The sequence below is a fragment of the Anabrus simplex genome, chromosome 12 (assembly GCF_040414725.1).
Source record: "Anabrus simplex isolate iqAnaSimp1 chromosome 12, ASM4041472v1, whole genome shotgun sequence".
Classification (NCBI taxonomy): Eukaryota; Metazoa; Arthropoda; class Insecta; order Orthoptera; family Tettigoniidae; genus Anabrus; species Anabrus simplex.
Window position 1 is genome coordinate 43,400,150 of NC_090276.1, and position 24,647 is coordinate 43,424,796.

General features: G+C 39.6%; 1 protein-coding gene across 1 annotated transcript in view; it reads right to left on the reverse strand.

The window, feature by feature from the left end:
- Positions 1–24,647, reverse strand: part of hiw (highwire) — an 815,007-nt gene that overhangs the window by 114,949 nt on the left and 675,411 nt on the right. Inside the window, exons 50-52 of the mRNA XM_068229800.1 lie at positions 22,358–22,529; positions 15,625–15,854; positions 15,227–15,376 (exon numbers count right to left, since the gene is read on the reverse strand). Of these exons, the coding sequence (XP_068085901.1) occupies positions 15,227–15,376; positions 15,625–15,854; positions 22,358–22,529 (552 nt within the window). The remainder of the gene's footprint in view (positions 1–15,226; positions 15,377–15,624; positions 15,855–22,357; positions 22,530–24,647) is intronic.

The following is a 24,647-nucleotide window of genomic DNA, read 5'->3' on the forward strand; positions in this document are numbered from 1 at the left end:
ACACGTGCAGGAGCCAATGAATGCACTCTTCATAGCCATTTCATAACAATACTGTCAGCGTAGGTACAGACAACATGGAAAGCAACTGTCAGGGACAACGCTATACGACTTGGTTCCTATGGAAAGAAGGCGTGACCACTACAGAAATTCATTGGCGCTTGGTGGCAGTCTGTGGAGAACATGTGCCGTCACGGAAAACAGTTTACAAACAACTGGATGGAATGTTGGAAAACAGGACGCTCATCGGTGTACAAGGGAACCAGTTCTGGAAGGAATGTGACTGTGTCAACACCAGCCAACATTGGCTGGGTCGAACAGGCCATCCATGTGCATGGCCACTCACAGTTGGAGAAGGTATCATCTACGTGGGTGCCTAGACTCTTGTCTGCAGACGAAAAGCAGAGGTGTGAGGACATGTGAAGAGAACTTTTGCAACGGCGCGATCAAGATCCAGCCGACTTCATGGCTAGGCTTATGACTGGTGTTGAGACATGGCTCCACTACCATGAGCCCTGTTTTCCAACCTTCCACCCAGTTGTAAACTGTTTCCGTGATGGTGCATGTTTTCCACAGACTGCCACCAAGTGCTGATGAATTTTTGCAGTGGTCACGCCTTCTTTCCATAGAAACCAAGTCGTATAGCGCTGTCTCTGACGGTTACTTTCCATGTTGTCAGCTCCTACGCTGACAGTAATGTTATGAAATGGCTATGACGAGTGCATTCGTTGGCCCCAGTGCGTGTGCTACTGCCAAACGGTGGAACAAGACACTAGTTACACGTCACCACCTTCAAAAGTGAAATGTGAACCATACCCGGACGTACAAAAAATAAAGTGTAAAACAATATAGTACGCCCCTCGTATTTCAAAGAAAAATAAAATACAAACATAAGTATATATTAACAAAATAATCATAAAGAACAATGCCTTTATAGATTGGAGATTTCCAGTGGAGGGGAGACTTGATTCTCATGGCTTTAAACTATTAAATTAAGAACAGGAATAACTTGTATTAATTTAATTAATTGAAATAATAATAATACAAACTAAAAACAAAAGAAAAACATCACTAATGGCATATTTATAGACTGCTTACCAAAACAATCAACATTGCTATTACATGGAATATTTTCATCTACTTTTGCAGTAGAATATTGTCTATGACTCCATCAAACTAAGGGAAAATAAAGCCAACAAGCTGAGAGAGGAAAAACTTAGAAAAATAGCAACTTGAATGCAAGAATGAGAAAAATAAAGGCACTTCATTGAGAGGCAGAAAGAAAAACTGGCATTATATTATCCTCAGTCAGAAATCAATAAAAATCGCCCGTTGAGGGCCAAGTCAATGAATATGGAATTTTCACGACCGCATTGTAATCAAAATCGACTTTCAACCTATTAGGTCGGGCGACTTAAGTACAGAACAAAAATAGCCAACCGGACACCAGAGGGATCCGAACCTACAACCTCCCGATTTCCCGACTTAAATGCACTCTACAGTGTGATGGCAGCAGTGCCATACCTGTAGCTTAGATCCTTTCGAACAGGTTGTGGGTTCGGATCGCACTGGTGTCTGGTTGGCCATTTTTGTTCTGTACTTAACATCTCTTCAACACGTACTAAATGTACACAACACGACTGAATTTTATATTAATCAAAAGAAGCACAAATTTTACTTTAAAGAGAAGGTTTTAAAGCGTGATTATTGTAACTTGAAGAAACAGCGGATGTTTTTTCTATTTTTAAGACTCATTTTATGAGGCAGATATTTTCCTAAGCATCTTTCAAAATGTACCCAGTGCATACTCATTAGTTTGGTTCTAGGACTTAAAAAGTTGTATATATACCACATCATTGTCAATGTCTGTTATCTTTATTTTAATTTGAACTGTATGAAGCAGCTGAAGATTGTACTACAAGAGTATATATATTTGACCTAATTCAAGTAAATTTTGGATCATTTCAGATTTTATTAAATTTTACCGTCAAAATTTGTGGGGCACCCTGTACTGCACGTGCTGATTTTTCTGGGACTTGCACAAGATATAAACTTCGAGAAGTTTTCAAGCACAAGCTAACCAGCATCTAATTAATAAATTTAATTTGATTGGTTTAAATAAATCGAAAGGTAACTCCTGTGCGATCATTGGTCATTAATTTTGCTGCGCCGCTTCCGGTTGCACCATTCAGCGTGGGCTTCCTTCAGGAAGTGCGTCGCAGTGTGTCTGAATTCTGTCTTCGGCATCATGTTGTCTGGGAGCTCTGGCTTCTCTTGGGATAAGCAATTCTTAAATTTTCCTAATGTAACTTTATTTTATTTCACTTTTTAATTTGTCACAGGAGTTTACCCATTGATTTTTCTATCATAAATCAATTCTAATTTACGGTGGTGTAAAGAGGTTTTACATTCATGTTCACGTTGCCATGAGGCAAGCCTTTCTTTTAACAGTTTTGCAACTTAAATTCATTTTTCATTAAGCTTGACCTCAGTAATGCTGATTCTTTTTGAAATGTTTTCAATGACCTGTATTTTATTTCGTTAGTGAAGGTGGTCGCTTCACATTTAAAATGCTTGCCATGAAGACTAGCATCGTTAAGATTGTAAGACTGCAACTTCAGGGTTTGTTTTTCTATATTGTGTTTTATGTTAACGGTAGTGTTCATTATTTCCTTTTTAGATGATTGTATAATAAATAAGTATTTACGATTAGTAGATATTAACTAAATTATTCTTTGGTCGAAGTTTCGGCCACAAAAGTTCTTCGAACCACAATCTCGTAGGGTTCCTTCCGCTGTCCACATCTTGCCATTAGTTTCCGTGTCTTTTACCTTGTTTAATTTTGATTTTATGATATGGTTTTAACAATTCTAAATTGTATTTAATGTCCAAATTGTTATTGCTACAAAGACGTCTCCTAATAGGTACTGCATATTTTTTTAAATATAATTAATCGCTAAGAAGCGACTTATGCTTGTGAAACACTATTTAAATTGAACACCAAAGCAACAACTGATACACTGCAAAAGGTTGACAGAAGGATACTCAGAACAATCATTAATAAAAAACATCAGGTGGATGGACAATGGAGATTATTGCCTAATGCAGTGGTTTATAGGGGAAGTGAATCTATAATAGATATGATGAGAAAAAGAAGAATTGCCTTTTTCTGTCATCTTTCTAGATGAAATGATAATAGGATAATAAAACAACTATTTAATTACTTTTGGAAAAGTAAAACAAAAAATAATTGGTTTAAAGAAGTTCAGAATGATTTAGAAGAGCTGAATATTACAATGAAGCAAATTGAAAATAGAGAAGAAAAAAGGATTCTCAAGAACAAACAAATAAGATTGTCTTTAAAAACTGTACAACACAAACAACATGTCATATCTGATGAAGAAAGGGCAGCCAGGTCAGCCAGGTCAGCCAGAATGAAGAGGTTTTGGGAAAGGAAGAAGATGATGCAAGCTAAATCTTCAGTTAATTCTTTGTTAACATAAATGTATTTGGGTTTGATTTAAGTGCTCCAATGTGGGCGTAAACTATGTAAATGAATAAATAAATAAATAAATAAATAAATAAATAAATAAATAAATAATCGCTAAGAGTGATTAAAAATTGTATTGATTGGGTGGAAATCCTCAAATTCTCTATATATTCTGAATATTCACAGTCAATTTGGAACAACAATGAAATTTATAACATGCAATAACCATTACCCATCCAAAGTTGCAAAGCTCCCTTGCTCCACCCATTCTGCAGGTATCTTGTAGCATTGGACAACATCTAGCTCTCAGCAGTGACCCCTAGACTCTAGTTTACATGTCCAGAGGGTGGGGTGACCGGATACAAATTTGTTGAAGTATTACTACAAGACAGCTTCCACGCAAAATAGCTGCTAGTACTCTCTACACAATGTCCTTTCTTTTTTGTTGTTATTTGCTTTACGTCGCACTGACACAGATAGGTCTTATGGGGATGATGGGGCAGGAAGAGGCTAGGAATGGGAAGGAAGCGCCCGTGGCTTTAATTAAAGTACAGCCCCAGCATTTGCCTGGTGTGAAAATGGGAAACCACTGAAATCCATCTTAAGGGCTGCCGACAGTGGGGTTCGAACCCACAATCTCCCAAATACCGGAACTGGCCGCACTTAAGCGACTGCAGCTATCGAGGTCAGTCTACACAATGTCTACCAGATCTGTTCCAGAACACATAGCCAGTCAGAATGAATGAAGACGTTTGTAAAGAGTAAACAGAATCAAGATGTAGAAGATTGTAGAATTCCAGGACAGAACAGCCACCATGTTAAGACAAGCCCTTAACACCCAAGGCCATACTGATCACCTAAGCATTTTTTTAAGTTTCTAATTCCTACCTCAGAAAACTTCTTTGTCTTCTTCAACATCATCTTTGTGGCCTTCTGGTAATACTTCCACTCCTTCCACAGTTTGTCATCACGAATGTCAGCTTTCTTCGACTTGCTTCTGATATCCTAAAGATTAAGATCGTGTGAGATGGACTAGAAAAACAATTAGTTCCCTCCTCTTGTTAATTTTCAGCACTGTCCATGCTTCACAAACTTCTTCCAATTGTCGGTGTAGATGTGATGTCAAACCCAATATTTCAACAATGGTTAAATCACATCCAACTTGTTACTGTACTTGGCTCATGCTACCAGGCTCAAACACCTTAAGTACCAACTAAAGCATTCTTTAAGATTCATGCTACTAACATGCAATAGTAAGCTACTTCTAGAGATCAATATGTATCTAAAAGAAGCACAAAATATTACTGTCCAATTATTAAACAAAAAGAACCAAATTATGGATACATATTTCACAGCTCTACACATAAAGTGTGAGTTAACTAAAATGCTCACTTCAGATAACTCGTAAACCTTTAAAGATATTGAACATATGTTTTCAATTCTACATTGTTTGATTTTGTTATAGTGGCAACTATTTATGAGGTTTGGGGCATAAGTCATAGCAACTATTGTTTTCCTCACATGTGACACTCATAATACATGGACACAGCACGAGATGGCGGTGCATTGGACAGGTACCATGCACAGGGCGATGGGACTTTAGTAGTGAGTCAGGCTCCGTGCAGAATGGATGTGATGAGGCAAGAACAGTGTGGGAAGTACTGGAACACCCGCTATGCTTACCAGACTTTGTCTCCATCTCATCCTCAAACTAAAAGAACAATTGTGTGGGAGACAGTTTGGGACACGAGACAATGCTGTGAAACATCAGACTACAAAATTCACACATGGCGAGGCGACTGGTATCCGACGTCTCCCGCATCATTGGCAACGATTTGTGGACAATCTAGGGGATTACTACAAAAGTTTACCGTGCAGGTTACTGTACTCTCCGAGAGTGAACATTACATAAAACAGTTTTGTTGCTACTCGGCATTTTTCATACGTTACCCTGCTCCCCACTCCCAAATGTATATTTCCATCTGTCTGATAGATCCTGCATCCATGGCAATAAAAATAGTTGCAATGACTTATGATCCAACCCTCGTATACATACAAGGTTCTATGTTTTACAGGCTTTCGATGCAGCCACAAGCATTGTGTACTATGTGTTCCCAGCCACACAGAAGCCTTTGGATATAGTCGGTATTGCCTAATCTCTGGATGTTGCGAAGGTTGCCTGCAGGAAGTCTTCAACTGTTCGGAAGCGAATCCCATGCAGTAGTTCCTTCATCCTAGGGATTAGGTCGAAGTCACAGGAACTTAAATCCGAGAGTATGGTGGATGGTATAGTAATTCCCAGCCCCAGCGATTGAACAAATTAGACAGCACCTTTGCATCATTATGCATAAAGTGTCCTATTTCCCTTAAAAACCTGCATTTTGAAAACATCCACAGCCTTGGACCTGCAATGCTCATATCTCTAATGCTAGCTGCAGAAAACAGTATAGTCCCACTTAAAAAACAACATACCATTATCTCGGCAGGTACTGACACTCCAGAGAAATAAAGTTTTGTAACAGCCCCTGAAAGCGAAAACAGATTTACAATATCTTTAAAGACCTCCGAGTTATTTGAAGTGAACATTTTTGCTGCCTCCTGCTGTATATAAATGAAAGGGAACAACCAAGTATATAAATATTAGAAGTAATGGAAGGGAACAAATAAGAGTGTCACATCAAATCATAGAGAGAGGAACATGTAAAGGAACACAGAACAGGATAAACACAAAGTGAGAAGAGAGAAAATAGACAGAGGAGACAAGGACAACGACAGTCTCCACATCTTCAAACAGAAGGGTTCACCCCTCAATCACATCTCAAAAACAGTCTTGCTCACAATGAACCACATCAACCCCCACCCCTGTGGGCACAACAGCTGCAAGACCTACCATCTGCATATGCCACCACAAGTCTTACTCCATAAACGGTCGTCGCAACTGCACTTCATCTAGCATCGTCTACCACGCAGAGTGGGTCTTGGCCCACGAGTGGCCACGGCTGGTCCGTGGTCCAACAGCTCTGCACTCTGACCGGCCAACTGGGCAGAGGAGGGGTGACCAAGGCTCTCCTGTCGCTCTACGCCTCTGTCACCACCGTCGGCTGTCCTGAGAATCGTTTTCTGTGGTTTTCCATTCTCCTGCACTAAGGCGAATGCTGGGGCAGTTCCTAGTATAGGCCACGGCCGCCAACCCGCCCACCTTCTCCGAACATCTCCTTCACCGTAACAAATCTCCCGGCCTGAGAGATGGCGTTACATCTAAGAGGCCCGCCTCCCCATTCAGGGGAGGAATGAAAACAGTTTAGTAGTAGTAGTCTACTAGTTCAACTACTTATGATCTCACCAAATGAATATGTGGCCACTGCAGTAGCTACCAAGCCTGTAACATGGACCTTCCTGTCCCCATTCACACCTGACACATTTGACGATTGCTTCACAGTTGAAGTCCTTAAATATTTACCTCCCATCTTCCTACCTTCTTGCTCTTTGAGAATCTGCAGTTGAATGGATATCAATTGGCGATCCAGAGAAGAATCCTACCTTAACATTAGATAAGAGCTCCTTTCATTTTTTATTCCATTTTCCTGTCTCATCTATCTGTGCCCCCCTCATTTTACCTCACAACAGTGTCTACTTGTCAACAGTGGTCATCACTATTCTTATTCTACCCTCCACTGATGAAGGCTTCAGCTGAAGTTTTGGATCCATGTGTTTCTGTTCATGAACTTCATCCACGGGTGCTAGAATAATCACATAAGTTGCTGCTTCTCTATCTGTTTCCTCTTCATATATACTAACATACAGGGGTGGAGTATCGTGCATATTCTCCTCTACCCCAGCGAAGTGTAGCAATTTCTTACGGCATCAATTCCAAGGCGGACGAAACACCTGTGGAGAGATGTTGGCCCGTGCCATCTGGTTAGCTACCCCCAGCTTCCTGCTACTTGTAGATGCAGGATCTTGAGAGTGAATGGACCTCTCCATCAAGTCCCGCATAATGCTCAATTGGGAGAAAAAGTTAGCCACAGAAGTTGTTGAAACTCTTCAGAATGTCCCTCGAACTAATTCTGGACAATTTGGTCCCTATGACACGGTGCATTAACCTGCTAGAATATCACATCTTTGTGGGATACACGAAATCCAGAAAGTCCAGGTTGCAAGGGGTCACCAAGCAGTTCAACAAAGCATTCACCATTCAACGACCGGTTCAGGTGGATCAGTGAACCCAGTCCACACCACGTGAACACACCCCACACCATTACAGACCTACTACCAACCTGTACAGTGCCTGAAACAACTGGAACTGTGACTCATCGAACCACACGACACGCCATCAGTCCCCTACGGTCCAATTAAAAGCTTCAGGTCGGTGGTTGCAGGGTAGGCTTCAGCCTGCTAGTAGCCACATCTCTACCATGGCTCTACACCTCTGTCACTGCCGTCGGCTGCCCCGAGAATGGTTTTCCGTGGTTTTCCATTCTCCTGCACTAAGGCGAATGCCAGGACAGTTCCTAGTATATGATACGGCCACCAATCCTCTCATCTTCTCTGCACGTATCCATCACCACCACAAACATCCCAGCCTGAGAGAAGGCGTCACCCCCTTCAAGAGGAATGAAAACAATACAGTAGTAGTAACAAATTCATGTGCCCATGTGAGACAGTATGCCCAGTGTCACGGTGTAAACAAGGGCACTCTGGTGCGTCTTCTGCAATGACCTGCCGGTACTGTATCAAGTACCTTCTACGTTGAATGTGGATATGACTGGAGCCAGGGTGGCTTGTCTGTTATCACGGCCAATAGCTGTCAGACGTCCTGAGATCGTGATAATTAACCCTTGCGCTGCGTCATTCAACTTTAGTCAATTCAATTTTTTTCTTTTAATGCAATGTTCAACTGAAGTCCAATTCTGAGGAAATATTTTGTAGTTTGCTATGTTATTAAAATTTACTCTCAGAACCAGTAAAACAGTATTCTGATGGCATAGTGTTGACAGGTCGCTTGCTAGACTACTTTGATTGATTATTAAACCTGCACATTTCCTCTACTGTAATACTGTCTTAAGAATGCAATTGTTCACGAGCGTTGAGGACGTTTTCATTTATGTGTATCTCCAAAATGAAACAGTGACTTCTGACATGTTATTTAGGAACTATTTGTAACTAAAACAAGTTTGAGAGGGGGGAGGGAAAATAAAGGAAGACGGAATAACTGACTTGCTTTTTCGTGATTCTGATTCCAAGTGGGACACCAACAATGATGATGAAGGAATGGAAATGTACCAAATAACAGTGTTTTCCAAGATGATACCGATAGTGATCAAACTGAGTGGCATGTTCGACTTGGGGATAGAGTATATTTGCAAACCATACCTATCTTCATAAGAACACCGGGTGTAAAAACATGACTGGTTTGTCAGCAATTCAGTGATTTTGTAAATGTACAGGTTCATTACAAGAAGAACATAGAGGTAAGGCTTTTTGGAGATGATGTTATTCTCTATAAAGTAATAAATAAGTTACAAGATTGTGAGCAACTGCCAAATGACCTTGATAATGTTGTAAGATGGACAGTAGGCAATGGTATGATGATAAACGGGGTTAAAAGTCAGGTTGTGAGTTTCACAAATAGGGGAAGTCCTCTGAGTTTTAATTAGTGCGTTGATGGGGTGAAAGATCCTTTTGGGGATCATTGTAAGTATCTGGGTGTTAATATAAGGAAAAATCTTCATTGGGGTAATCACATAAATGGGATTGTAAATAAAGGATACAGATCTCTGCACATGGTTATGAGGGTGTTTAGGGGTTGTAGTAAGGATGTGAAGGAGAGGGCTTATAAGTCTCTGGTAGGACCCCAGCTAGAGTATGGTTCCAGTGTATGGAACCCTCACCAGGATTACTTGATTACTCACCTTGGAGGAAGTGAAAGAAGTGAACTCTTAACAATATTCAGAACAGGGTCAAGGGAAAGTCATACTTTTTTTTTTAAACCTTTTACTAGAAGACAAGCGAAATATTTTAGTGAAAAAGTGCTGGAAACTTTTTAACAACTGTTCAAATGAATAGAAATAGTTTTTAAAATAGGCTAACTATAAGTATATCCATTCCATCTCATTTCACTAACCCATTTAACCACCACATTATTTTTAATTCATTTTAATTCAATTCATATTTACATAACATTTAAGAAGAACAAGTACCTGATTATAATGTACTTAAAGATAAACACTTAGTGAATCACCTAAGCTATATAAACAGCTGAAGATGTTCCAAAAAAGAACAAAACATGTACTGTGTGTAATTAATTCATTTTCTAAAATGCAAATATAAGTATCTTTATTTTTTTTTTGCTAGGGGCTTTATGTCGCACCGACACAGATAGGTCTTATGGCGACGACGGGATAGGAAAGGCCTAGGAGTTGGAAGGAAGCGGCCGTGGCCTTAATTAAGGTACATTTGCCTGGTGTGAAAATGGGAAACCACGGAAAACCATATTCAGGACTGCCGATAGTGGGATTCGAACCTACTATCTCCCGGATGCAAGCTCACAGCCGCGCGCCTCTACTTGCACGGCCAACTCGCCCGGTAATATAAGTATGAAAAAGGTGGAAGATTTTTATTGTTATAAGTTTTTGAGTGGTATGTTCCGAGCTGTCAGCGGAGAAATGGCGTGGAATGACATTAGCAGACGAATAAGTTTGAGTTGTGTCTTTGAAAGTAGGAAAGATCACAATATGAAGATAAAGTTGGAATAGCTAGGAAAACAACAGATAGGGAATCAGCCACCTAGGCGACTGGCCTAAATTCAGATCAGTGGTGACTGATGATTGATGATTTCATAAAATTTAGAAAATCCTACCAAGATAATCAGTCGCTATATATTCCTGCTAATTGTCATTGATAGACTGCTGGAAGGGTTTCAAAGAAGATTATCTAGTACGAAGGTATATCTTTTGATGATGACGCTTGTTGTTTAAAGGGGCCTAACATCTAGGTCATCGGCCCCTGATGGTACGAAATGTAATGACAATTTAAAAGTTTAAAATCATCCACTGACCACAATAAAAAATGTGATGAAGAATGAAAGGATGGATATGAATTTAAAACAATCAGTGGATCCAACCCAGAAACTATCATAAACAATAGTACTACTGACCAAGGGACTGCTTCTAAAGCAAAATCCTGCTGAACGGAGGATGCTTGTTGTGTAAAGCGGTCCAAAATCCAGGTCAACAGCCCCTCATAATGGTACTTATCACCAGTAAAGAGGAACTATGGCATTTGTCATGTTGCGGCACTAATCAGAAGTAGCGTAGACTTACGGTGTTCCACACATTATGGTACTACTCACAAGTATTGTATGTCACACAGGTAATGCGGACCTATGGTGTTTTTCACATAATGGCGTCACACATAGGCAACACAAACCCATGCTGTTCCTCACCATCACAGGCGCTCGTATTCCTGTGGTGTTCCTCATGTGGTAGGTTAATAATCACAAGCAATGCAGACCCACGGAGTTGCTCATATAGTGGTTCTAATCACAGGCAATGCCCAGACCTGTGGTGTTTCTGGTATTTCTCACAATGGTACTAATCACAAGTAGTTTCATAGTTCTAATACAATCACTGCTTGGTTGCCTCTTTTAGTTGCCTCTTACAACAGGCAGGGGATACTGTGGGTGTATTCTTTGTGTCCCCCACCCACAGGAGGTGTACAAATTTTGTCTAACCTGTTTGAGAATGACTCAAAGAGAAGCATTTCCCTTCACAGATTGAGGATAAAAAAGCACAAACCAAGTTGTTCTGTCTGCAAATTGTTGAAAACTTGGCAAGGGTGGCTTTAAATGGAAGCAAATCACTTGCTTGGTATCCCTTTGTGTGTCACTGGTCTTTTTGAGAAATACCAAATTCAGATAGTGTACAGAGCATCATGTGAATGTATCGTGTAGTGGAACATTCCCTCTCTGTCTTTATGTAGGTCTATGTGTATGTAAGATATTCAGTGTATTAGGAAGTATTCTAATCAGCTGTCCTCACTCAACAGAGCCTGAGGTCAATGTCCCTTTAGATATATCACTGCTCTTTACATAATAAATTACAATTCAACACCCTACCCACCAATAGTCAACAATATTAATGTCCAATAATGGCCATCAATTACTCTGGTGATATCTTATTTCAGACTGGAACAAGCAAAGCGCACAAAATACCCAATTTTAAAACATTATACTTTTTTTGCCTCATAACGGCATTCTTACATGAATGGGTCAATAATTAAATGTGCAGAGTAAGGGTTAAGCATCCTTCCTTCGTCACCGTGCTCTCCAATGTGTGTGATAATGTCTTGCACGAGTTAATCCTGATACAAATATGACACCGCTGATCTAGGCATTTTAAACACAATGTTCTCCCACTATCATGTTTCCGTTCAAAAGCCAACAATTCATGTTGCCTTGCCATGACCAGGGGTCTGTTCCACAAACAAACTTTGTAACTTTTCACTTTGCACTTTTCAGTTCAGATTTTGTTCCACCATCACTTTTCAGATTTAGCTTACAAAGTGAAAAGTGAAAAGTAAGTTATGTTCCTCCATCGGTACAGAAATGCAAAGTACAAAGAAATTAAGTGAAAAGTTTTCAGAAATCTTGCAAAGAGATGATTCCCTTTTCATCTGTTAATTAACAAGTATGTATACTAGTTTCTCAGCGTAGAATTTGCTTTAGTGATTTAAACACGTTACGACGAGAGCTTTTGTTAGCATCAAGTGAGGACAGTGATGAAGAATCCAACAAGAGAATGTACGAAGACAGGATTAATTTTCATAACCTCACTTCGACGGAATTTTGCGAGTGATTTCGTATTACCCCAACATAGGCCGACTATATTCTTGAAATGACTGGTCATTTATTGAAACATCCAACAAAAAGAAGTCAATCCCTTTCCGAAAAAGAACAAATTGGTTAGAAAATGGTGCCCAGCTGCATGGAGTAGCAGCAATGCATGGGATGTAAAGGAGAGAGCGTATTTGTCTCTGGTGAGACCTCAACTTAAATATGGTTACCAGGATTACTTGATTCAGGAACTGGAAAAAATCCAAAGAAAAGCAGCTCGATTTGTTCTGGGCGAGTATTATAAATTTACTCATTCAGGACAAATATTTCAGATTCCCTATGGGAATCAACATCTATATCATCTGATGGCCAAGCAGGCATCAATTTTTGGTAATGAGACAAAGTCTCTTAGTGCATTGGCACTGCCGGTGGCTCCAGTTAGCCTACGCAGTGGCCTCCACGGTATGCACTAGCCAGCGTATTGGTAGGTGTGCTAGGTACCAACTGATGAGCCCACCCTAGCACACGAGTTCGAAACGCTGGCAACCAAGAATGAGTTAGCTGGAAAATTTATAATGTCCAATAACGGACCATTTATATTGGTATTAAGTGGTATGTTCCGAGCTGTCAGTGGAGAAATGGCGTGGGAGGACATCAGTAGACGAATAAGTTTGGATGGTGTCTTTAAAAGTAGGAAAGATCACAATATGAAGATAAAGTTGGAATTCAAGAGGACAAATTGGGGCAAATATTTGTTTATAGGAAGGGGAATTAGGGACTGGAATAACTTACTTACCAAGGGAGATGTTCAATAAATTTCCAATTTCTTTGCAATCATTTAAGAAAAGGCTAGGAAAACAACAGATAGGGAATCTGCCACCTGGGCGACTGCCCTAAATGCAGATCAGCAGTGACTGATGAATATCAAAATAAATTATTTGCAAAACTGTTACTAAAGTCGTGGATGTTATAGTAACTGTAATATTTTCTAACATAATACGTTGGCTTGATGATCCACATAAAATAGCGACGAGATTTCTAATGGAGGGTGAATTTCTTTCTGTGTGTGGATATGGTGACAGTACTCTTGTTAATATTGATGCGTGTCATCATTTCAGAGGTTATTTTTAAAGTTGCCAAAAAGATGACCTGTTTCTCCTTGAAACTTGCAGCACAGCTACCATCTTGTAAACATCTTTCTTTCCCATGATCAAAACTTTAAAACTAACGGTACTACAATAATACCGTCAAGTTCGCCGTGAAAAATAAAGCATTAAAATCATAGAGTATTATACAGTTTTCCCATGGAATAAACTTGATCGGATCACTCATTCGCAAAGACTTTTCCCTTTGTGAAGAAATTGAGAAGTACAACCTAGATCATGGTGGAACACAAAGACTTCTTGCACTTTGCAAGAATTGAAAAGTGAAAAGTACAAAGTGGAAAAGTTGCGAAGTTCGTTTGTGGAACAGGCCCCAGTACAGATGGTTTTCACAATCACTCTCAAGATGTCAGATTACAATTGATATATGTCTGGGCACTTCCAAGATTTCATGATATGGTGGTGCCACCGACTACAGTATTACCTTTACATACCGCTATACCAAGACTTTTGGCACGACAGTGTATAAGACAAAGAGATGATCTCTCTAATGATGTGTGCGCAGCAGTTACTCGCAGACTGATTTCCACATTCCTTCCATAAAAATATTATACAGGTTTCTGTACTCCCCAAACAATAGCAACTACAAATACTAGAAATGAGTATACAAGGTAAACACTAATGCAAAGAACATGCTTTCTACCATGCTCTCAAACTTGTATCTTTTAGACACTAGAAAAGCAAATTATGTATCAGAATATTTCTTTCTATACTCTCTCACCTTTCAATTTTGACAGCAAAAGTTTAAAGACCGGTACCACCTACTTTTAAGCAAGAGATCAGACAGATAAATTCTACAAACAGTATGTTAGAATATTGTTATTATTTTTTCACATTTGTGAGATGTTTTACCAAGTCTAATACTAATCCAAGATAAAAAGTTAGGATTTGTTTTGACTATCCATTGAACACAGGTTTTCAGTGATGCTGGAACAGGAAAGGACTAGGACTGGGAAAAGAGCAGCCATAGCCTTAATTAAGGTACTGCCCCAGCTTTTGTGTAGTGTGAAAACAAAGGCATAGTCATCTCTGTACAGGCTATGAAGGACCTTGGAGAGGGTGGAAGGTAAAAGACTTCCACAATCTGTAACCTTGGCACTTGATGGGACAGAGTGGTTATCTCCATGCTCAGCCGCCTTTGCTCCCATAAATTTATCTGGTTCTCATTTTTGTTGCAGGCTGAGTGAACCTCAGAGCCACGTTTCTTAAATTTTTCCACTTCCTGATGAGGAATCGTACCCACATCATTCCCGGTGAACCAAGCACAGCTTTATCGCCTCTGCTAGACAACCCCTGGTGTGAAAACAGAAACCATGGAAAACCATCTACTGGGTTACCAATGGAAGGAACTGAACTCACCATTACCCAACAGTAAGCTCACAGTTACACAACCTGTCCCACACAGTAATCATCATCATCATCATCATCATCATCATCATCATCACAGATGGCTGAGCCAATTTACTTCAAGATGACAGTATATGAAGATGTACTTGTGTTTTCATGTTTGTCCTCGTCTTCTCTTTCTGTTGCTCCCATCTTCCCTCACTAATATGTCACTGTGTAGATGTTCCAGTACTTGATGTTCCTATCTAGATTGGATCCAACTCACTTATTTATTTTATTTATTCTACAAATGTGAAGTAATAACAATAATTCTCTAGCATACTGTCAAGGCAGTAACATCCACCAGCAATACATTAATCCTAGCTACTGCATGCAAACCAAATATAAGTATCGTACATGATCCTCCTTGCGGTCAGCCTTGCCCGGCTCCTCCTCCTCTTCTGTCTCCTGGTCTGCTGGGATGGGTGTTAGGGCTGCTACAAACCACCACAGCAAGTCATGCAGACTAGCAGGCTGGGTCACACTTCGAAGTAGCCAGTTCAGAGCCTACACATGACAGTATGAAGTAAGCTATATTTTGCTACAACTCAATAAATATGCATCAAAGACACAAAGCTAAGGAGGAGTATAAACACACTAAAAAAAAGGAGAAAAATAATGATAGGCTATTATGGAGTCAGGGAGAAGGAAAAGGAAAGAAAACAAAAAAAATTAAAACATGGACTAACTCCACATCTTTGTACCGTAAAGTGGGGTAAAATCAAATCAATTTTGATGTTTATTTTAAGATTTACCTGCATGGCATACACCCGACAGGTGGCCTTGCGGAGTGCCTGCCTCATGGCTAGCTGGAGAGCCTCCAGGTTATGTTGCTGTAGAATGAAACTAAGGACAGGTCTGGAAAGAAGGTCCAAGCTTCCTCGAACACTCTCGGGCTGCGCAGACACAATGGCGGACTGATCCATGCTGGGGACCAACTTCTGAAGGGCAGCTGATGGGTAGCAGAGCAACGATGAGCCAGCATCTATAACAGAGTTACATAAGTAAGTAAGAACGATGAAAAAGTTCGAGAAGGATGAAAATTTGCTGATTACTTTATATTTTGCGTAATTTTTGCAGATTCAGAATATTATGTTAAAAGCACAAGTAGTACCATCCTCGATTATCAGGCAAGTGACATTGTTAACATCCGGCTACTTGGCTGAATGTTCAGCGTAGTGGCCTTCGGTCCAGAGGGCCTTGGTTTCAATTCCCGGCCTGGTCGAGGATTTTAACAACACATGGTTAATTCTTCTGGCTCAGAGACTGGATATTCGTGTTCATCTTAAAACACTTCTCTTTGTCGGACTACAATACACCACACTACTAACCTCCAGAAAGGGCACCCAACCATGACTGGGCCAAATACACAAAAGGTGTCGTTGGCCCCCGTGATTAGGAAAGAGGTCAGCTGTTGGTATATTGGAGTTCATGTTTATTAATTTTTGTGATTCCTGTTCATTTAGTAAATAGGATGAATTTTTGAGCAAAGTCTTGAGATTGCGTTGGATTCAGGCTGTGGGATCCTTGTTTATTAAAGAAAAAGAATTATCTGTGAAAAAGGCTTTAGTCTTATTAATGTAGTCATTCTTGTGCATTATAACTGTGGTGCAGCCTTTATCGGCCTTTGTGACGATTACATCATTCTCTTTTCTTTCACTTTGTAATTCTTTATTTTGTTTGTGATTGATGTGTGTTGAATTTATGTTTATTTCATTCGCCAAACTGGCGAGTTTCTTCTTGATTTCGTATCTCATGTCATTTTGTTGTTCAGTGGGAAGTTTGGCAATATTAGACTAGACTTCGGCGATTGTCGTTATGATGTCTTTTTCTTTGTGAGCACTGGACCAAATGAAAAAGAAAGGCCAACACACTGACAAATCAAGCCACGAAACAACAACTGGATAGTGGTTTGTGGCAAACAACTCAAGCAGTGAAACAATGGAGTTGTTGAGCTGCACGTTCAGTGAAAAGAGCAGTTTGCCGTGACACTTGGATTTATAATTATAAGCTATAAATATCATTTTTGTTCCGTATTGAAGTGCAATTATAAGAAATAAATTGACAAATAAATAATAATACATTAGTCTTATGACTAGTTTCAACTACTTAGTGGCCATCTTCAGCCAAAATAAAAATTAAACAGATCATGTGATAACTAAAACATATGTGTATAAGAAAAACTATGTTGCAGGAATAATTATGACAATAAAATACATATAACAATAAAAATAATGGTTGTGATCTTCTTGTCATAATATGTCTTTAAGTTAAGTTAGGACCTTAAGAAAATGAAAATCCACAGCCTGTTTCCAGTCGTTTGACCACGTCAGGAATGGCACGAATGAAGTCCCCACCTACCGGCGAGGATAGGAATTGTGCTAGCTGCTGAAGCCTGTCACACTCATCTGGGGCAATGATTAATGACTGACAAATGATATGAAATGATATTGGAGAATACTGCTGGAATGAAAGATGACAGGGAAAACCGGAATACCCAGAGGAAAACCTATCTTGCCTCTGCTTTGTCCAACACAAATCTCACATGGAGTGACTGGGAATGAACCACGGAACCCAGAGGTGAGAGGCCAGCATTCTGCCACCTGAGCCACGGAGGCTCAGTTAGGACCTTAAGCAGTGAAGTAAATCTGGAAATGATAGCCAGAATTAGGGATGAATAAACAAACAGAAAAGAAATTAAAAAGGAGAAAAATTATTTATGAGACTCACCTCTATGTCATTGTTCTACATCAGATATTAGATATACTGTACATTTCACTATAGAGGTAAGTGTCATAAATAATTTTTCTCCTTTTTAATTTCTTTTCGATTTCTTTACTCATACCTAATTCTGACTATCATTTCCAGATTTACTTCACTGCCTGAGATCCTAACTTACAGTGGAGTTCGAACCCACTATCTCCCCAATACTGTATACTGGCCGCACTTAAGCGACTACAACTATCGAGCTCGGTCCGGTTATTAGTAGCAGATCTGAAAGATATTTATGAACCAAAGATAACAACCAGTAAATTACCAAAGATTGAGGTGTGGGAACTACAACAGATTGAAAAAAGGACCGACTATCAGAAGAAGTGGAGAGTAGTGAGGTAGAGTGGACAAGATTTAAAAACACCTTGATAAAAGAAGCAATAGAGGTTTGCAGGAAGACAAGTGTGAGAGTAATAGAAAAAGAGACACCCTGGTGGAATGAAAGAGTAAGATCCTCAATAAAGGAAAGGAACATAGCACAAAAAGAACGACATAGAGAGAAATCCAAGCCAGAACAGCTAAGGAACGAGGGGAAGATCAGAGACCTCGAGCAAGTTTACCGGGACAAGAAAATGAGAGTTAAAAGAGTAGTAGAAGAGAAGATAAAGTGCTGGGAGAAATTTTCTCAAAAACTGAAGGAAGACAGCAGAGACAATATGAAACTATTGTTCATAGTGATCAAAAACCCAAAGGAATTCAGTTGAAACCATCAAAGCAATTGAGGATCCTCATGGAAACCTGGCCAGAAAAGAAGAGGACATCAGAGAGGTTCTGAGGAATCATTTTGATCACCTATTAAACAGGACAGAAGCAGATCAAAGAACAAAAGAACCAGCTGTTGAAACCTGCACAGAGGAACCTCCCATTACGCGGGCAGAAACAGAAGCAACCCTGAAGAAGATGCTGCAAGGGAAATCCCCAGGAATCAATGAAGTCAGCACGGACATGATTAAAGCAGCAGGAATCAAGAGTTTAGAGTGGCTAAATAGAGTGCTCAATGCAGTTTGGAAAGATGGCAAGATACCTACTGATTGGAGCAAGGGTATCATTATCCCCTGTTTAAGAAAGGAAATTGCCGGAAATGCTCCAACTACGGGGGAATATCACTCTTTTCTCATGGGCTTAAGGATCTGTTTATAGATTTCCTTGACACCAAGAAGGCATATGACAGCATTGCAAGAGAAAAGATATGCGAATGCCTGAGAAAAAGGAATGTGCCAGAGGGACTGGTGAGGAAAGTTCAGATGCTGTATGAGAACTGTACCAGCTGTGTGCAACTGGGTGACGGAAATTCATCCTGGTTCAAGACCGAAAGTGAAGTCCAGCAAGGCAGTGCACTATCCCCATTATTGCTTATCACCATCATGGATGACATAATGAAGAAGATCAAGAAAACCTCTGGTGAAGTAAATGCAAAGGCCTTCGCTGATGTTATGATCTGGGAAGAAACAGAGGAAGAACTACAGTGGAGACTAAATGAATGGAAGGTTATGTTCCAGGAGTTCAATCTCAGGATTACCAAACTCAAAACAGTAGTGATGGCAATAAACGGAGAGGGATGACCAGCGAACATCATGCTAGGAAACCATCCACTAGAAAGTGTGGAAAGCTTTACATACCTCGGCAGTGTAATATCTCAAGATACACTAGCCACAAAGAAGGTGGCAAAGAGAGTGCAGAAGAGCTCTCACTTTTACCAGCAAGTACGAACACTCTTATGGGATTCCAAAGTACCAACAAAATCAAAGCTGATGATGTTCAATCAGAACGTCATACCAATCTTAACCTATGGTATTTAAACCTGCACCCTCACTAAGAAAGACTCATCAAGGTTGCAGGCATGCAAGATGAAGTTCCTTAGGTCCCCAATTCAAGAAACCAAACTGGACAAGTTAAGGAATGGTGTGGTTAGACAGGAAGTTGGGATTGTTACATCATTGTTAGATCGGGTCAGCATGTCCAGACTGAGGTGGTTTGGGCATGTAATGAGGATGGAGCCAACAAGGACAGCATATGGTAATTTGGAGCGACATGTGTCAGGAAAATGGATGGTGGGAAGACCAAGAACCTACTGGATGGACATCGTAAAGATGGTTATTGTAGATCGGGGAAGGACACTGGAGGACGTCATTAACAACAGAACACATCTCAACAAGACGGAATGGAAGAGGTTCGCCAACAGTACCCGGGAAACTGGAATTGTAAAATGATGATGATGATTGATTGATCATTTATTATCATTTACTTGGGTACAGGAACCACCATTATTCATACTTATACTGAGGTTAATTTGTTCATGGTTATGTCTCATGATTTCAATACATACCTAGTCAAATTGGCAGCAGTGACAAAACATTTTAAAGAAAGGCAATAGGGCAGCGATATATGGCCTTAAGTGACGAGTACTATCAAAGAGATATCTCAATCCCAGCATCCTATCTCTCCTCTTCATTTCTAAACTTCTCCACCACATTCTTCTGCCTAGTGGGTCTCAAGAATTTCATCTCTAATATCTGCAGTCTTGATAACCCTCTGTTCATGCGGGAGCATGTTTTGATATGAAAGGTAGCTGCTGAACATTGTTAATTTTGCTTTCTTTGGAATCTTAACATACCAAAGAAGAGTCCTCACTTGCTGGCAGAATAGGGTACTCTTCTGCACCGTGGCTAAGTTTTCTCTATATACTATACTGTCAAAGTACGTGAAACATTCTACACTCTCCAACTGACTGTCTGCTAGCTTGATGCTTGCTGGTCAGCACAGTTCATTGTCATCATCACAGTCTTGGATCTGTGTTCTCATCAGAACTAAAGTAGTCTTAGATAGATAGATAGATAGACAGATAGATAGATAGATAGATAGATAGATAGATAGATAGATAGATAGATAGATAGATAGATAGATAGATAGATAGATAGATACATTTGATTTATTAACCACCAACAGCCTATTCCCAATTACAGATGGCGTACTACACCTATAATCTATTTCCTAAAGAAAAATTAAATGGCGTATGGCTTTAAGTGCCGGGAGTGTCCGAGGACAAGTTCGGCTTGCCAGATGCAGGTCTTTGGATTTTACGTCCGTTGGCGAACTCCGCATCATGATGAGGATGAAGACGACACATACAGCCAGCCCCAGTGTCAGCAGAATTAATCAATTATGATTAAAATTCCTGCCCTGCCGGGAATCAAACCTAGGACTCCTGTTACCAAATGCCAGCATGCTATTAGCCATTTCCTACAACTAACATTATTTACATATAATTACATATTATTTCAAATAATCACCAACTATAATGTTCAAAAAATTAACATCTCACAATACTACATAGAGACCAACACTGTTCAGTGTCTGCAGTGCTGTATTAACCACAAACTCCTGTGGTCTTGTGTCTTGTGTGCAGTGCCAGAATATGAAGTGGAATTAGCTGCAGGAGCTCCAGACAATCTATTCTATTTGTTATACATTTTATTGCGAACATTGCATTAGCTCATTTGCGATGCAGCAGTTAAATTCTCTATTTGCAGCAGTTGGCAAAACTCATCATATAATGAAGACGTTATCTTAATTCTGAAGCCCCTGTAACTCACCCACTTCATAAATTTCACCTGCAATCTCTCCAGAGAGTCAAATATTGTTGGGATGGTAACCAGACCTCGGTACCATATTCCAACCCTCACCTAATATAGAAAATAAACAGTGTTTTTAGGGTTTAAACAGGAATAAAATTCCTACAATTTCTCTTAAGAAAACCCAAAAACCTAAGAGATTTCTTTGTTATAAAATCTATATGGTCCTGGAGGAAGAGGCCATTTGCATTGTTTAATATGATACCTAAATCACTGATCATATCTACACAGTTTTAATATACACCATTGAAAGCATAACTATACTCTACAGGGGATTTCTTACGAGTGAAGCCAATTACAATGCACTTCCAAACATTGACCCGCAACATCCACTTCTTACACCACTCACTCATATGAAGAGCATCTGATTCCAAAAGTTTGCAGTCATTTTCAGACTCTATTACCTTAAAAAATTTTAAATCATCAGCGTATAAGAGACACTTGTTCGACTGAATAATAGAAGACAAATCATCAATCACCAAAATTAATAGAAGGGGTCCTAGAATTCAACCTTGTGGAACACCTGATGTTGAGTGGTATGGAAAAGATAGAAATCCTTCAGATTTTATAAGCAAAGTCCTACTGGAGAGAAGATTTCAGCCATTCTAGGATCCTTCCATGCACCCCATAAGTAGATAATTTAAGAATCAGGGCACTGTGTTGTACTGTCTTAAAAGCTTTAGAGAGATCAGTATATATGGAGTCTATCCGTGAGCCATTGTTCCAAAGATTGGGAGATGTAATTATAATATAAGCCAAGGTTTGACACCGTGGAACGCTTATGTACAAAACCATGCTGCTCATTTGAAAGGTTGGTTCAAACAGGTGTATAGCCTCCTATACAGTATTCTCTCAACCACCTTCAACAACAGTGATTGCAGAACAACACTGCTCTTAAAGATAATCATGCTGTCACATAATTATTTTTTTTTTTTTACTGGTTATATCTTTTTAATGCAAGGTGTTCTGTTTTTAGAGTCCTTGTGACAGTTTTGGGCAGACCATCTCGGGTATCTATAATTAAAATTTAAGTTCTAAAAACTGCAATGTCTAGAATTAACAACAACAAATGAAACTGTATTACCGTTAGCCATTTCACTGCTGCTGTAGTTACGTTTCCTCATCATGATGACGCGGCCATCACCTTCTCGTCGACTCCATGGTGCTCCGTTAGTACCCATAGAGATTGAGCGATGGAAAGTCCTGCCCTTGCTTCCTTCACTCTCGTTATCACTTAGAGGACCTTCAGATACAGGCTGAAACATTTTAATGGCACACATCATCATCAAAATTCAAAGTAACTGCAATAGAATTAACTCATTGGGGGGCCGACTTAATGAACCACTCCTTAAACACTTAGCGTGGATTAGATGCTGACATATAAAACCCTTCTGTATGCATTTTTAAATGCATGCAGTTTGTGTGAGAGGTAAGGTATGGGTCTCACTGCATTTCTAGTTTAATCCATATAGATAAAAGAGCTTCCTAAATTGAACACACCCTTGCAAGTTCAAGACAAGCTATATAAAAAACAAAAGAAAACTGACGACCTTCAGTGTTTGTAAACAAGCATGGAAGCTAGGTGAGACAATATTTCTAAATCAGGGTAAAGCGTGCGACATTTCCCAATTCCTATTACTTTTTTTTCCATTTGGCTTTACGTTGCACCAACATAGATAAGACTTATAGCGATGATGGGATTGGAAAGGGCTAAGAGAAGGAAGGAAGCAGTCATGGCCTTAGTTATGGTGCAGCCCCCAGCATTTGCCTGGTATGAAAATGGGAAACCACAGAAAATCATCTTCAGGGCTACTGACAGTAGGGCTCAAACCCACTCTCACCTGAATGCAAGTTCACAGCTGTGCGCACCTAACTGCACAGCCATTACACCAACAAGTGCAAAGTGTGGAAATCCCATGAAATTAGAGCATAAGTCTGCTGATTGTGCAAAAAATGTGGTATTTCACTTCATTTGGAGAGCTCCTTCAAAAAATACAACACTCTGGTTCACTATTAGAGATTGAATCACACGAACATTAAGACAATGATCTGTGGGGGAAAAAAAAAAGTGCTATGAAATATGAATTTTGTATTATAACAAATAAATTGTAACTTCATTTTATAAGAAAATAGCTGTTACCCACGGCTTCACTCACAAGGATTTGTTAAGTTAATGAAAATGAATTGTTCCTCGATTCTGCACTAAGACATTATCTGAAAATCCCTAAAGTATAAAAACTAACCGAAATATTGCATTTCATTTACACCAGAACCTCTTTGTAAACCACGTTTGTGATATTCCCTTTTGTGGCTAAGATGACTGACTACTGGCAGAGCTAAATCTGGAACATGCAACATGAAACTCTGTATGTGAGAAACAGTCCTCTTTTAAGTTGGGGGGGGGGGAAAGTTTCTTTATTTCTAAAGGAGATTCCAAATTCCAATTTTCACGTCTGTAACATGTTAGGTTTTGAGATGTAAGTATCCTCATAAGATAATCCAACTCCTTCTTCACTTATTTTCCATCTCCAGCTTAAGTTGATTTTCTGAAGACAAAAAGTACGTGTTTCTTTATTTTTAAAAGGGATTACAAACACCAATTTTCATATCTATAACTGTTTAGTTATGAGATATACTGTAGATATACTCATTTTAAAAACAGCCCCACTCCTTGGCTGACTGGTCAGCATTGAGGCCTTCGGTTCACAGGGTTCCGGGTTAGATTCCAGGCTGGGTTGGGGATTTTAATGCCGTGTGATTAATTCATCTGGCTCAGGGACAGGTTGTTGTGTTTGTCCCAACACTTTCCTCTTCATATTCACTCAACGCAACACATTACCAAATTACATCCCTACACACGGGGTTGGCGTCAGGAAGGGCATCCAGCTGTAAAAGTGTCAAATCCACATGTGTGACACAGTTCGCACCCGCGACCCCACAGGTGTGGGAAAAGCGTAGAAGATGAAGATACTCGTTTTAAAAATTCACCCGCCTTTTTTTATTGTTTCACCGCCTTAAGTGGATTTTCCAAAAAATTGTGTTCATTTATTTTTAAAAGAGATTCCAAGTTCCAGTTTTAACATCTGTAACATATTCTGTTTCTGAGATATATGTATTCTCATATAAAGAATTCAACTCCTTCCTCATTTCTTTTCACATCCCCGCCCTCATCCCTTAAATGCATTTTCTGAAAAAAAAATGTGTTCTTTCATTTTTACAGGTGATTCCAAATACCAATTTTCATGTCTGTAACATGTTAGGTTTTTGTGATACATTGTAGATAATCTCGCTGCCGTAAGAATACTGGAGCTGACGTTGCCATGGTTACAGCAGTTCTTTTCTTTATCCGATTCATTAAACAGGGGTAGTGTGGA